Source organism: Thermobia domestica, chromosome 15, assembly GCF_964235325.1.
Source record: "Thermobia domestica chromosome 15, izTheDome1.hap1.1, whole genome shotgun sequence".
In the NCBI taxonomy this organism is placed as follows: Eukaryota; Metazoa; Arthropoda; class Insecta; order Zygentoma; family Lepismatidae; genus Thermobia; species Thermobia domestica.
In genome coordinates this window covers 23,989,595-24,003,423 of record NC_137468.1, presented here as the reverse complement: position 1 = coordinate 24,003,423, position 13,829 = coordinate 23,989,595, and the positions used below count along the sequence as shown (strand labels likewise).

Below are 13,829 nucleotides of genomic sequence, written 5' to 3'. Positions count from 1 at the left end.
TTGGTATAATATTACCGTCTAGATTTGTGCCATATTTCCGAAGATTATTGAAGGAATATGGTTAACGCATCTCAAATCTGGACAGCTGGCCTCTTTGATCGCATATGTTATCCGAATAAAGTAATAAACAGTTGTTTTACCTACTTAAGAAACCATTTTTATGAATACCACGTGTTAGTTTGCTAAAGTGACGTTTAAGTACTATTCACAGACTTCACTATTCAAAATATTTAATGTTTAGCAAGGATTTCGATTTGGTACAGAATTATTTTATTTTATTATATTTTAACAAGAAGGAAGCAAGCATGTTTCACAGCACTCAAGCTCAATAATAATAGCACTGTTTACAGTAAATCAAAGACATCATACACAAAATTACATGCAAACTGGGAACCAATATAAATAGCAAAACAAATACATATAAAATAGATATAAAAAGCAACAAAGCCCCAAATTATTAATTAACCTATTAATGCAAACGTTGTACACGTTACCATATTATGGCGTGCACGCATGCATTGTCCCTTGACATCTAAAATCCACTGTTTAAAGCAATCATGGAAACACTTGTGTACAGAAAAAACATACCCTCCTTCAAAATCGCAACGTCGTTTATTTCACACTCCGAGAGGACACTATCTTGCACCAGTTCGTCTTCTGAAATATGTATGCATACGAATAAACATAATATGCACTAGAAAATTCTCCTATTTCTTACCATTATGCAAGAACTTTACTTTTCTACGCTAATAGTTTCTCGTACACTGGGACAAATTATTAAAGTATCTAGCTTTTAAATACATCTGCAGAGAAATAATAATTGCTAATTGCCAATACTGCGTTTTCAATACTTCCCTTCTCCTCTGGTGCTTTACATTTCCCCTCCCCTTCTTTTTAACACATTAAATTTGAAGACGTTACACACAGTGAATCACAAGAAAACACAATGTTACAAACAGATAGGCCTCAATGATAAACAGGGTCACTAAATTAAAAAGAAACATGTATTTTCATCATTAAGTTAGCAAATATTACAAAAGATATATTAACGCATAGTTGAACATATAGTTACTTCTCTTCTAGAACTAAAAGTGTTGAGGATAAATGCTTATTTCCGCGTTGGTTAAAAGTGTTGCGTTGTAAGTCTCATACTCCGTTCTGAGATGCACCAACCGCATATTTTCAATCACGCTCGACTCTAGCCATAAGAGCTAAGTGCGCGGTTTTGATTGGTTGAAGTCATCCGTTTCTTGCCACGTAGCGTATATATAGCAGAAATCAAACGCCTGCTGCCGACGATCCTCGTGGTCGAGCGTGCTAACGCAACGGCTTAGTAATGATAGTCGCTTTTGGCGTGGGTTCAAACCCGGCCCAAGGAAAGTTTTCTTTTCTTTTTTTTTTTTTTTTTTTTTTTAAATTTTCATAACACTTTTGTCATTAAAATAAGATTTTAAAAATACTCACTCGCCCTTGTACGTAATATATAATCCATAAAAAGTTATTTATTTACGTCACAAAACAGCTGAACGAGCAACAGCGAGCGAAAGGGGTTAGAAGCTCCGCAGGGCTCGTTTTGTTCTACCTTTGCCCTATAATAATACCACTGATATTACGTCATACTCGGGTGGTCCAACTTCGAACCTCACCCGCTTCCTTGTAAGCAAAATGCATATTCTTTTTAAAGGATAGCGCTTGAAAAAATATATATATATATATGCCTCTTGTTCTTACGAAATGTAACTCAAACATAATTATATTTTTATTTTTATGAAGACACGAAATGATAATTTTCTTCTGTTACTATAATACACAATACATGCACCAGACGATTTGGACAATCGCCAATTGCAACCTATCAGAAACGTTATTTAGTTTCTATGGCTAGAGTCGAACGTGAAAAAAATATGCGCACCAACCTAATCAAGTAAAGGTTCAGATGTTCAAAAAACATCTTTTTGAACTAAACAGATGTAATGATCTTTGTGATCTGTGTGTGTCTAAATTAGACTACTTGTGGATCGGGAACCTAATTGAGATTAGGGCTATGGAATATTGTGTTGAGATATTTGTATATCTGCTCGATATAGTTCGGTGAGTCTGATAATAAATAAGTATTGTGTGGTCTAACTTCTTTATGTTGATTATGCTTACGAAGTTCTCTGTGCATTACATGGAGGGATACAATCTAATGTGAATACTGTAAATTGTACAGCATTAGTACACACTCCCAAGACCCAAGTTGCTCAAAATTAAAATATCTAAATACTGGCACAGTTTAATTTCGAACCTACCATAACGGACACCAAAAGAAGGCAAGGTCACTGTTGTAGTAGAGATCAACGTATATTTTCTATACTCCAAATGTTGCGGATTCAGGAAGCTACCATTGTAAAATTGCAGCAACAAGTTGAATTTTTATCTAATCAATTGCAAAATGAAAAATTCAAGAAGTGAACTCGATCATCATGTCTAAAATGTAACCAAGTTTCAACTGTTAACTTTTGCCCAGCAAGAAGAAAATGTTAAATTTATTTCCAGTATGATCATAACGCTGCGATCTGTACAAACCAGAGATTACAAATACCCTCAAATTCTCACAAGATTCTCCACATAACAGGTTGGAACAGAAAGTCAGGTGAAGCCTAATTGTAATGTTTCTCAGGGTGGTAAACTGGAAAATGTACAACATAGGTTTAATGAGTCAAACAAAAACAAGAAAATAGTCATGAGAGGAAAATAAAATTATCTTCTATTTCTTTTATGGATATATGTATGAAGTAAAGCTCTTTTACGATTGACCCGCCTTGTGCTCAAGCCATACACGTTAAAAAGAAGTCTAATGCCAAAGTCAAGTTTCGAAAGAAATTTAAAATTGTACCTAATTTAATTGTGGAGAGCAGGTTAGTAGTTATGGAAGAAGAAGCAAAGTCTACCGGAGTTCGAAGTTAATATTTACGCACGAGCTCCTCTCCGTTTTAGTTTATGTTATTTCGACTCGTTCCGAAGTCATGCTCCCAACAGTTTGTTACTTCTTGCAGGTTGGAACTCCTATGTACTCATCCTTTATTATGCTTTAGTACTGTCCTGTAAAAAAAAACCAAGAATACCCGCACTAAACCAGTTTCATATAACAGTTATTACAGTTTTACTATTTCCATTCAAATTGGTATTCGTCCATTAACATATGAATGAGAAACAAACTGTTTCTTGTAATGGTTTCTGCTTCAAAAGTTATTTCATGATATTTGTTGTTAATTCTGTCATTTAACACACTGATTTTCATACACACTCACATGTCACTAATTTATAGTTTAAGTCTTTTGTGCAAATTAGTTATTTTGTATTCACTAAATAATTCATCTTGTTATTTACCCTAACACCTTGATATGAAGAATGCACTGGCGATAGTTCAACTTTGTGTATCACTGTAGCCAGATCACAATCTATGTCAAACATTAAAAAAATTTAAAAAAAAATTAAAAAATGTTGAACTGAGTTCTGAATTTTTATAATTCTAAAACCGTTAAATATGAACCTGTAAAGATCAGTGCATAAGGATTTTTTAAAAAAAATTTAATTCGTATTTTTCTTTTGGTCTAATAATATGCAGTTCCACCTATGATTAAGATTCTCTCTACCTAAAACTGAGTTTCATGCTTTTTGTCCGACCTAAATGTGATTCGCAGACTTTTTTCAGTAACATTAGAGCAAAAATGTTGCACTTCCACTTTTCAATTTTGTGCCCTGACTCTTGTAGGTGTTTTGTGGACGAGGTTGACGTGGGAGAGAGACATCTTCTCTTGCGTCTCCAATGTGTTTTTGTAGCGATGTGAAGGACTTCCAGTGCACGACACAGTGTAAACCCCTGAGGAAGCCAATTTCTCTTTTTAGTAACCCTTATAAGATGACAAGGAGTTTAGAAAGCTTGCTCTCGATTTCAGCGACAAATTAAGAACATACCTGTCGCCTATTTTCTTTATGTTCTCGGGAATCTCTGGCGAAAGGGGTAGATTTCTTTTTTTGTAAATTTTAACTTTTTCACTCGGTCTGGTGTAATATTTCCATGATTTTTATTTTCATTTCAGTAAAGTGCAGTAATCAAAGCCATTTTTGTTACTTAAAATGAATAATTTATTTATGTTTTAGAATGTTCTTTTCTGTGGAGTTTCGGAAGGCTCTTAAAAAGAAAAGAACAAAAGAGGAGAAAACCAAAGGATCAACAGTGTTGGAAGGTTTAATTTTAAAGTATAGTTACAGGACTGTATGAATTGGTTTCGTTGAAAAATGTCGAACAATTCACTTAAAATGAGTATAAAAAGAAAATCTGTAATCAGGCGGTCAAACTACAACTGGTCGCACGTTTTCCGTACGATAGAGAGATATGTTAGTGACTAGTAACTTTATAGAGATCATTTCGCAAGGTTAATACTTGCTTTAGGAAAAAAAAAAAAAAAAAAAAACGTTCTGCAGACTGTTACGTTTTGTTTCATCTATATAGAAATCTAACTTGTTATAAAAGAAGGACCTTCAAAAATACCAATAAAAGAGGAAACAACCGATTTTTTAACACACCAGATTCTCTCTGCAGAGCACTGACCTCGAGAGTGAGTGGAGTTCTGGGGAGCGGACTGGGTAGCGTGGTGGGTAACGCATCAACACGGTATCCTGGAGGTCCTGGGTTCGAGTCCCGGTTCAGTCAATTTTTCAATCTTAGCGCGTTTTATATACAGTAGATATATAAATTATTTTTTTTATGTAAGAAAAATGGTTTTGATTACTATACCTTACTGAAACGGAAAAAAACATCAACCTGAAAATATCACATCAGGGCGAGTGAAAAGTTAAAATAGACCAAAAATTGGGTGTTTCTACTTCTTGGCCAGGAATTTCCGAATATATATATAATTAATACGCGAACTTATATTATTAATTTTCCGGTGAAATAGAGAATAAACTTTGGATCCTCCTTGTCAGCTGATAAGAATTACTACACAGAGAAATTGGCTTCTCCAGGGATTTAAGTTATATCATGCGCTTGTACGGGGTTCTACATTATTATTATTATTAAGTATTCTGCCTTTCGACAAGTCCTGGGACTATTGAGGATTTTTTATTTTCATTTATTTATTTATTATTTCAATTTTTAAATTTGGGCGTGGAAATGTTTCTTCCACTTTTCTCGATCTTCAGCTTCCTCTTTTAACTTCCAATATTTTCTCCTATCAATCAAATCATCGATCAGCTGTGTTTTTCTTCTTCCTATTCCTCGCTTCCCTTTCCATCTTTCCTTCTATGGCGGTGTGAAGAAGATAATTTCTTCGCAAGATGTGTCCAATCCAATTGGCCTTTCACGAAGGATAGTGGCTAGAAGTGTCCTCTTCTATCCTATCCGTTTTAAAACATCTTCGTTTGTTGCACTCGCTGTCCATTTTATCTTCTCCATCACTACATTTGGAAGCTCTCTAAATATTTCTTCTCTAACTTCCATAATGTCTTGGGTCTCTGAACCATACAGTCCAATGCTCCATGTATAGCACTTGACCAACTTTCTCTTAAGTCCAATATTGAGCCTGCAAGTTAAGAGTGATCTTTTCTTGTTTTTGAGGAGTCCTACATAGGACTGACTAAAAGGAACATCACTATAAGGATTAAAGAATACATTGGAGATGCAAGAGAAGCAGATCCTTTGCCCCTTCCTCCCACAAACGCCAAGTTTATCGAAACAACTACAGGAGTCAGGACACGAAATTGGAAAGTGGAAGTGTTACATTCATGCTCTAATATCAGTGAAAAATGTTTTCGAATCACAATTTAATACAACAAAACATCCGAAATACAATTTATATAGAGAGAATCTTGATCATAGGTGAAACTGCATAATCTCTCACTCACTCCCCCCTTCTCCCCCCCACACAAATGCACTAATCTTTACAGGTTCACATTCAAGGATTTCAGGATATACCTTGACATACACTTTGATCGGGCTAAATTGAAAAATACGAAGTTCACTGTTGCCAGTACATTCTTCATATCTAAGTTCTTGGATAAATAACAAGATGAATTATTTAGTGAATACATAATAACGAATACGCACAAAAGTCTTAAATATATCAAATTTTAAATTAGTGATATGTGAGTAAGAGCATAAATAAAAGTAGTGTGTTAAATGATTGAATTAGCATACACTCATCATAAAATTAATTTTGAAGCAAAAATCATTACCAAAAAAAAATAGCTTGCTTTTCGTTCGTATGTTAGTGAACGGATACCAATCTGAATGTAAGTGGTAAAATTCTAATAAGTGTTATTTGAAATTAATTTAGTGTGGGAATTCGTGGGCCAGTTTCTTTACAGGACAGTACAAGAGCAACTAATGATGAGTATAAAGGAATTCCAGCCTGCAAGAAGTAAAAAAATGGTAGTGAGCATGACTCCGCAGCGAGTCGAAATATCAACATAAAACGGAGGGGATCACGGGTGCAAATGTAAGCACAAAGTTATTTACAAGAAGTACATCATAGTGTCTATCGGCAATTATTCTCCGAAACTTAACAAAATATGTTTATGTTTTTCAAAAGGTCAATGAGCAGGAAAGCAGAGGAACTATCTTACCAAAGGAAAGGCGAAGCATTTTCTCAAAAAAAAAATTTAGCTCTCTACTTATTCTCTGCAATTTCCATTACTTCGTCTTACCAAACGACATTCCACATGGCTTTAAGGAATAAATAAATACAAAAAACCAATAGATTTTGTTTCTCTCTCAACGTGTTTTTTTTAAGAGATTCCCCTATTTAGCAAGTCTAATATATTTGGACGGAAAAAGTGAAAAAGACGTAAGTTCAAGAATAGCGCAGGCTAAACACGTACTCAATACGAATGGAGGACTGCTAACATCAAGCAATGTGTCATTGGACGTTCGAAAACGATTTATTAAAACTCTGGTATGGAGCTTGGCGCTTTACGGATCAGAGACGCGGACATTGAGAAAAGCTGAAATATCAAAACTAGAAGCATTGGCGAAGAATGCTGCACATATCATAGCATCTAAAACCGGAAAGACAAGGAATGAAGACGTACTAAAGGAACTAATGAAGGACGACAGATCATAAAGATAATAGGGAAAAGAAGAAACAGCATGCTTGGCTATCTTGTTCGGCATTCCGATTGGATCACCGTGTTGATAGACGGAAAGGCAGAAGGAAAACCAAGGATAGAGTTGACTTGAGTTTAACGTCCCGTTCAGCAGCTAGGCTATATGAGATGTGGACCTAGTGATTAACGTGGAATCCGAAGCACATGAGCTCCCGCCGGGAATCGAACCCGGGTCTCCCACGCCAAAGGCGCGCACGCTAACTGCTTAGCCACGGAGGAACTCTAAGGCCAAGGATAGAATATCTAGATGTAATTACGAAGAAGAGACCTTATCAAACTATAAAACAGCTCTCCCAATGGAGAGAAAAGTTTTAGTTTCCATGTTGCCCACCAACCTATGGTTGAGGAAAGAAAGAATTTTAAATATGTATATATATCAATTCACCTTGAGTAAGAGATAAAAGATAGAAGACCTAGTATTCAATTTATAATAATAAAGAGTGAATATGAGATGTCAGACATATTATTTATGTGATGAACATATATCCTTTTTCAATATCATATATCCTTTATAATATTCATTAATATCATTAAAAGCACACTATTAATACACATTAATTTTCAGTTCCAAAATACGATATTGTCCACCTGTATAAGTTGGTCGATTTGGAATGGAACAAATGAAAGCAATCAGACACTTCCTTAGTGATGGGATTTACGCACCAAAATTAAGAAATAAAAATGATTGCGAAAAGGACCTGAATTCATTTTGTATAGTGTTGAGATGTTAGAGGAAAACTACTTAAATCTCAGTGTTACGCCACAGCCAACCATAAGAAAGGAATAACACATGAAAGAGATTTCAAGTGATCGAATTATACATATTCCTTGCTGAAGAAGCAAAGAACATGCGTGAGAAGCTTAACACGCTTGTTGTTCCATCGGAAAACAAAGACAACTGAGCAAAGCAAAATAAACATTTATTGAAACTAAAGAATATCTTGTCTTGCTCATAGCTATTTGAAACTATGCATAAATGCAAATTAAATAAAATAATCAGAAATCAGAGTTTATCACACATCATATCGAATCGAAAAATGTTCATAAATCAATTTCATAAAAAGGATTCCGTTCCTTTTTGCAACTATCAATTCAAATATTATAATAAACACCCTTTAACTCAGAATTTATTACCTGCATATTTCTATTATTATTATTATTAACAATTTTAAAAAGTTAAAAAATGAACATGAATTGAAAACATGATTGTAAGTACTGAATAATTTACTAATTTACATCTATGAGGTCTACTCTGATTTTACGGACGAAGGTAATTTATAAATTAATTAAACTCACCTACAGACGCCATTTCGTAAATTCACTTTCTCAGCTGTTAAGTTTAATCTCCACGCTGGCTAAACCTGAAAATGTATTGTGTTTATTATGTAGTTTGCAAGAATATTATACACATAATAGAAATGCAACATGCAATATGAGACAACATAAATTCCTCTACTAGAGCTGAGAATTTACTTGGTAAATACTGCGATCACATAACATGAGTTATCCGCATACTCCATTTCAATTTGATTCTTTAAATAAATTATAATTAGAAGACGCAATAATTTAAAAAACCCTCACTAACTCGCAATTATTAGTAACGCAAAAGAAATTTGTCTGAAAATAAAATAATGCCTTAATTGAAACTCTAGAGGCAGTTCTGAAATGATAGTATCTTCATGGATTAAGCAAATATCCCAGTATAATTTCTGCCCAGAAACTACTCGTTTTTAATTTTTTTCTAATATTTAAACAGCACATAAAGCTATGTAAAACAGCTTTATGTACGTAAAATCAGGGTTGGCAAAAACCACGGTTTTTATTGAAAAAACCAAAAAACCAGTTTTTTTTTTTTTTTGTTTAAACCCGGTTTTTTGGTTTAAATAATTTGCTCTATGTATTTATATCACATATGGACAATGCCTTGGTGATAGTATGCAACAACCGGGTTATGCTGGAAGGGGTCATAAGCTTAAAGCGGAATCCAAACCGCTTCTCGGCTTACATCCAAGAGAAATTGTCCTCCATTTGAACTCGAAACCGGGACTAATTGGCCACAAATGCGATACGTCTGCCGACTCACTCACGAAGGATTCCTGATAAAAATACGTTGGACTAATCTTTACATATTTGTTAATATAATCGTCAACAGTTATTTCAGAAGGACAAAAAGATAAACAATTGCACAAGTGGAACCATTATACAGAATTACATATGGACAATTTCAAAGTACTACAGAGTACAGAAGAACTAATTTAGTTCAAGACAGTTCACTACGATTTTTATTAGTCCAAGTTAAAGAAATATAACGACTTACTTTGCATATCAGTAAGAAAAATGAATAAAGATACGAATTATCTGAGTCCACTTTGGCTCTGATCCATTTATACATAATAGTTACCAAAGATTCTTATGATTTCAATAATTGCCTCTCGTGTATGACCCCCCTCCCAAAAAAGTACGACATTTCGATGTATTTTATCAATAGGAAACAAAATTAAAACGAAACAATGTTTAGAATTTTTCTTTGGTTGCATAACAACAATAACAAACTATAAAAAATCAAAAAGAAACATCCATAAAGTTACATAAAAAAGGTTGCTTTTGTAATATAATCTCTGTGAGTAATGAATGGGGAATTTAGGCCTGAATATAGTACGAATAATATATGGGAGTGAAACGTGATAACTCACAAATGCGTGTTCATCAAGATTTTGCGAATAGTTAAACTTTTACGAACATTTTTCGTTTTTTGGTTTAAACCATTTTTTTTTAACCAGCCAACCCTGCGTAAAATCCTTATTAACATCTAATATAAGAATCAAGATATAACGAGTTAAATTATAGATGACGTGTAAGTATAAAGACCCTTATAGATTTGGACTATTGAGTCCTTACTATAACCAGGAAAGAATATCAGAAAACTAGCACATGTACGTTAATGGACACTCAAATGAGTCTTGCTGTTGAATATGGCGGCACCCACATGCGATAGGACAGTATTCCAGTATAATTTCTACCCACAATACTTCACTTTTGAAATTTCTTTCAAGTGGTTTAAAGAGTACAAGAAGCACCGTAGAGAAGGTCCTAGAATACAGGTCCTCCCATAGAGGTTAGTAGCTACGTTGGTTTCTTTCTGTACTAAAGTTTAATATTTAATTCACATAGTATTACCGAGAGAGCGTTAGCGAGTGAAGGCGGGTTAGAGCCCCGCAGGGCACGTTGTTTTCTGTATTTATTGCAGCTAAATGGGAAGGGGGACCTGTGTTTTAGAACCTGGCCAGTTACGTAAAACAGTAAAAATTCCATATAAATATCGATCACATCAATCGAGATATAGTAAGGAATTACATTTCTGATAATGTCATAAGTATAGAAACATTTACGGATTTTGACTATTGGGTCTTTGCTATAAACAGGAAAAATATCAGAAAATTAATTTATGTACCTTAACAGACACTCTAATGGGAGTTCTGCAGTTGAATATGATATCCCCATGGCTTAAGAGAGTACTCCAATATGATTTACCGTCTCTCTTAGTCTAAGGGCATAATCGTCTAACGTTAAACTATTTTTCCACTATCCTAGTTTATGCATATAGTCACCGTCGCTGACACGCCTGTTCCCTACGGACGCGCCGCTCACTCCATTCGGGCTCCACTGGTGCGTTCCTGCCTGTAGTCGGTTAGACATTATGCGTACTTTTTAGTGGACACCTACCACAAGTTGGCTTGTGTTTTAAAGTAAATTTCTGCGTTACGCACTGCAGTTTTTATACTATATGTACATACCTTTTGGCATTTATTCCGAAGTTGGGCGTCCGCTTTCGCCACGTTTTTTCGCTCTTATCTCCTTTCCACATTTTCTGCAATTTGTTATTAGGTTCATTAATCCGTGCTCTTCACAAACTTTTTAAAAGACTTTGCTAGTTATCAACGTATTGCTTTACAAATGTTAAAACTGCTAGATCATTGCCCTTGTACATTCGCCATGTTGATAAAATAAATGCTCGTTACTTTCCCAGGTTATAGTTAAGGAGAAGAACTTCACGGTTACGGATGGAGTAGAAACGCCATACTTTCAGGAATTATTCATTGAATATCTACCTACTTAAAAAGTTGGTAATATACCCAATTTTAATTAGTTAATGAGTGATTTGAAATAAAAGAAGACGTGTGTGTATTCCGCTCTCGTTGTGTTTTGAACGTTGTTTATTTACATTGACGAGTTGCGATTTTCACATGTTCTATGTGACATCACTGAATCATGGAAGTGCGTCTGCGCAGATTGATATAGGCGGCAGCTGAGTGAAGGAGGAGGCAGAGTAATATGGCGACGAGCTGCACGTGGAATGTGTTGAGAACACGCTAAGAAAAAAATGTCGGGGGAGTGATTACCAGTGATTATAGTTATGTGAGTGTGTGACTCATGGAATATTATTGAGTATGGTGTTGTTGAAATAAGAATTACCTCACGGAAAGAAGACACGGTTTGAAGTCGCTCGGTTGTATCCTTCAATCATTTGAGGTATGTGAAAATGAATGCTTCCTGGCCCTTTTTCTCTTTTTCGTTGCAATTCTTAATTTGGCCCTTGTACTTAAATGTGTATCCCTGAAGTGCCCTTATAATCCTCCAACCATTTGAGGTATGTGAAAATGAATTCTTCTTTGCCCTTTTTCGTTGCATTTCTTAATTTGGCCCTTGTACTTAAATGTGTATCCCTGTAGTGCCCTTGTAATCCTCCAACCATTTGAGGTATGTAAAAATGAATGCTTCCTGGCCGTTATTCTCCTTTTCGTTGCATTTCTAAATGTTGCCCTTGTACTTAATATATGTTTGTCTAGTGCCCTTGTACTTAATGTATGAGTATGTGTGGGGGCAATTGAACGCGTATCGCATATTTCGTGCACGTGGATACTTCTTACTGTTGCACTAGCTATAAAATTGATTCCATTTGATGTACAAATGGTAATACAACACATAAGAAACCCAGATCACGCTGCAGTCTCACTTCATATTGGAGTGTGAATACAACATGATCTGGGTTCCTTATGTGTTGCATTACCACTTGTACATCAAATAGAATCAATTTTGTAGCTAGTGCAACAGTAAGAAGAATCCTCGTGCACCGGAGATGAGAAGTAGCTGTCCTTAACAATTACCCTTTCTCACAATACACGCTCGGCGTATAGTCCCATGTTTATAACCGCTTATATATAACAAATAAACCGATTTTTCGAGACCCTTATATATTATCAAGCACACAAACGATCAAATTATCCATATCTTTCCTGTAAATTTTAAAAATTTTGCAGGAAACGGACGCCCAACTTTGGAACTTAACCCCTATATTTACACTCAGCCTTTCTAAAGTCAATATGCACCTATTAATGCAACTTTTACCTTCAAAAACACACTCTAAGAGAGTTCATTTGCTGCTACGAGAAGTTCATATTTCACGAATATAACTATGCCCCCCAATACAATGGGGCAGCAGGCAGATTTGATAATAATAATAATAATAATTATTATTATTATTATTATTATTATTATGTAACCATCTCCAGTTGTTAAAGAAAACTTTAATAAATTATGTGGTTCCAAGAAGTCCAAAATATTTTAATGAACCACCTAAATCTTGACTTTAACTTAATTATAAAAATTAACTCAAGTTTTCTTAACATTTTCTCGTAACCCACATTCGAATTTGTAGGCGGGTGAAATGGCCTTGTACTGAAACTTTATCAAACAAACGTCTGCAAGGAACTTAAGTCATTATTTCATTACATTGTGCTAGCTTTAACACATCATAAGTTGAATTAGATTTAAAACACTGTAATTATTAATTTTTTTACACCTTTTTTTACATTGCTACTATTTAATAAATTAACTAACTGTTTTACATACTGAAAATTCCAATATAATTTTAGACCTTCTGCTCCTATTAATACGTCATAAGTGTCTGGAAGCACTGTTGGCAAGTCCCGCGGATAATAGATCTGTCGTTAAGAAAGACTGAATACAGACAGATAAGTTTGTACACCCTTTGACATTTATATCTCATGATACAGAGGGATACAGAGGGGAGAAAGAAGATTAAAAAAAAAAAAAACTTGAAATCGGAATGAGGTTCCTTATATAAGTGATATGGTCTCGACGCAAAAGAAAGAGAAACTACTCTATGAGGAGAAAGTGTCAATATATATTAAAACACACACACACACACACACACACACACACACGCACCACACACACACACACACACACACACACACACACACATATATATATATATATATATATATATATATATATATATATATATATATATATATATATATATATATATATATATATATATATATATATATATATATATATCGTTTCAACGAGAGTGAAGGTCTAAAAGGTGCATATCAACCAGTGCTAACCGATAAACACAACCTTTACAAAGATACTTTAGGTTGCATGCTACAGTGAAATTTAGAGCTATGTCAGCGGTAGTTCACTACCTGAAGGGCCATCCCTACCGACTTAGTCAAAATGGAGCAGCCAGACCATGAATATTCTGGGAGAAGGCATAAATTCTCCAGTAGCCAAGTTAGCGGAAATCATATGATTGGTACGGCAACTCGGACATTAGTCCCAGATCAGAATGACTTTAAAGGCTGGGG

The 13,829-nt window shown here is 34.7% G+C and overlaps 1 protein-coding gene across 3 annotated transcripts in view; it reads right to left on the bottom strand.

Moving 5' to 3' along the window:
• Nucleotides 1–13,195, bottom strand: part of fal (SAM and HD domain containing deoxynucleoside triphosphate triphosphohydrolase falten) — a 55,210-nt gene extending 42,015 nt beyond the window's left edge. For 2 of the 3 annotated variants that reach the window (XM_081741405.1, XM_081741407.1), the window contains exons 1-3: nucleotides 13,063–13,195; nucleotides 8,449–8,513; nucleotides 589–657 (exon numbers count right to left, since the gene is read on the bottom strand). In XM_081741405.1, coding sequence (XP_081597531.1) covers nucleotides 589–657; nucleotides 8,449–8,461 — 82 coding nt within the window. In that variant the 5' untranslated portion in view covers nucleotides 8,462–8,513; nucleotides 13,063–13,195. The remainder of the gene's footprint in view (nucleotides 1–588; nucleotides 658–8,448; nucleotides 8,514–13,062) is intronic. The other variant, XM_081741406.1, reaches the window with a different exon arrangement.
• Nucleotides 13,196–13,829: the final 634 nt, after the last annotated feature.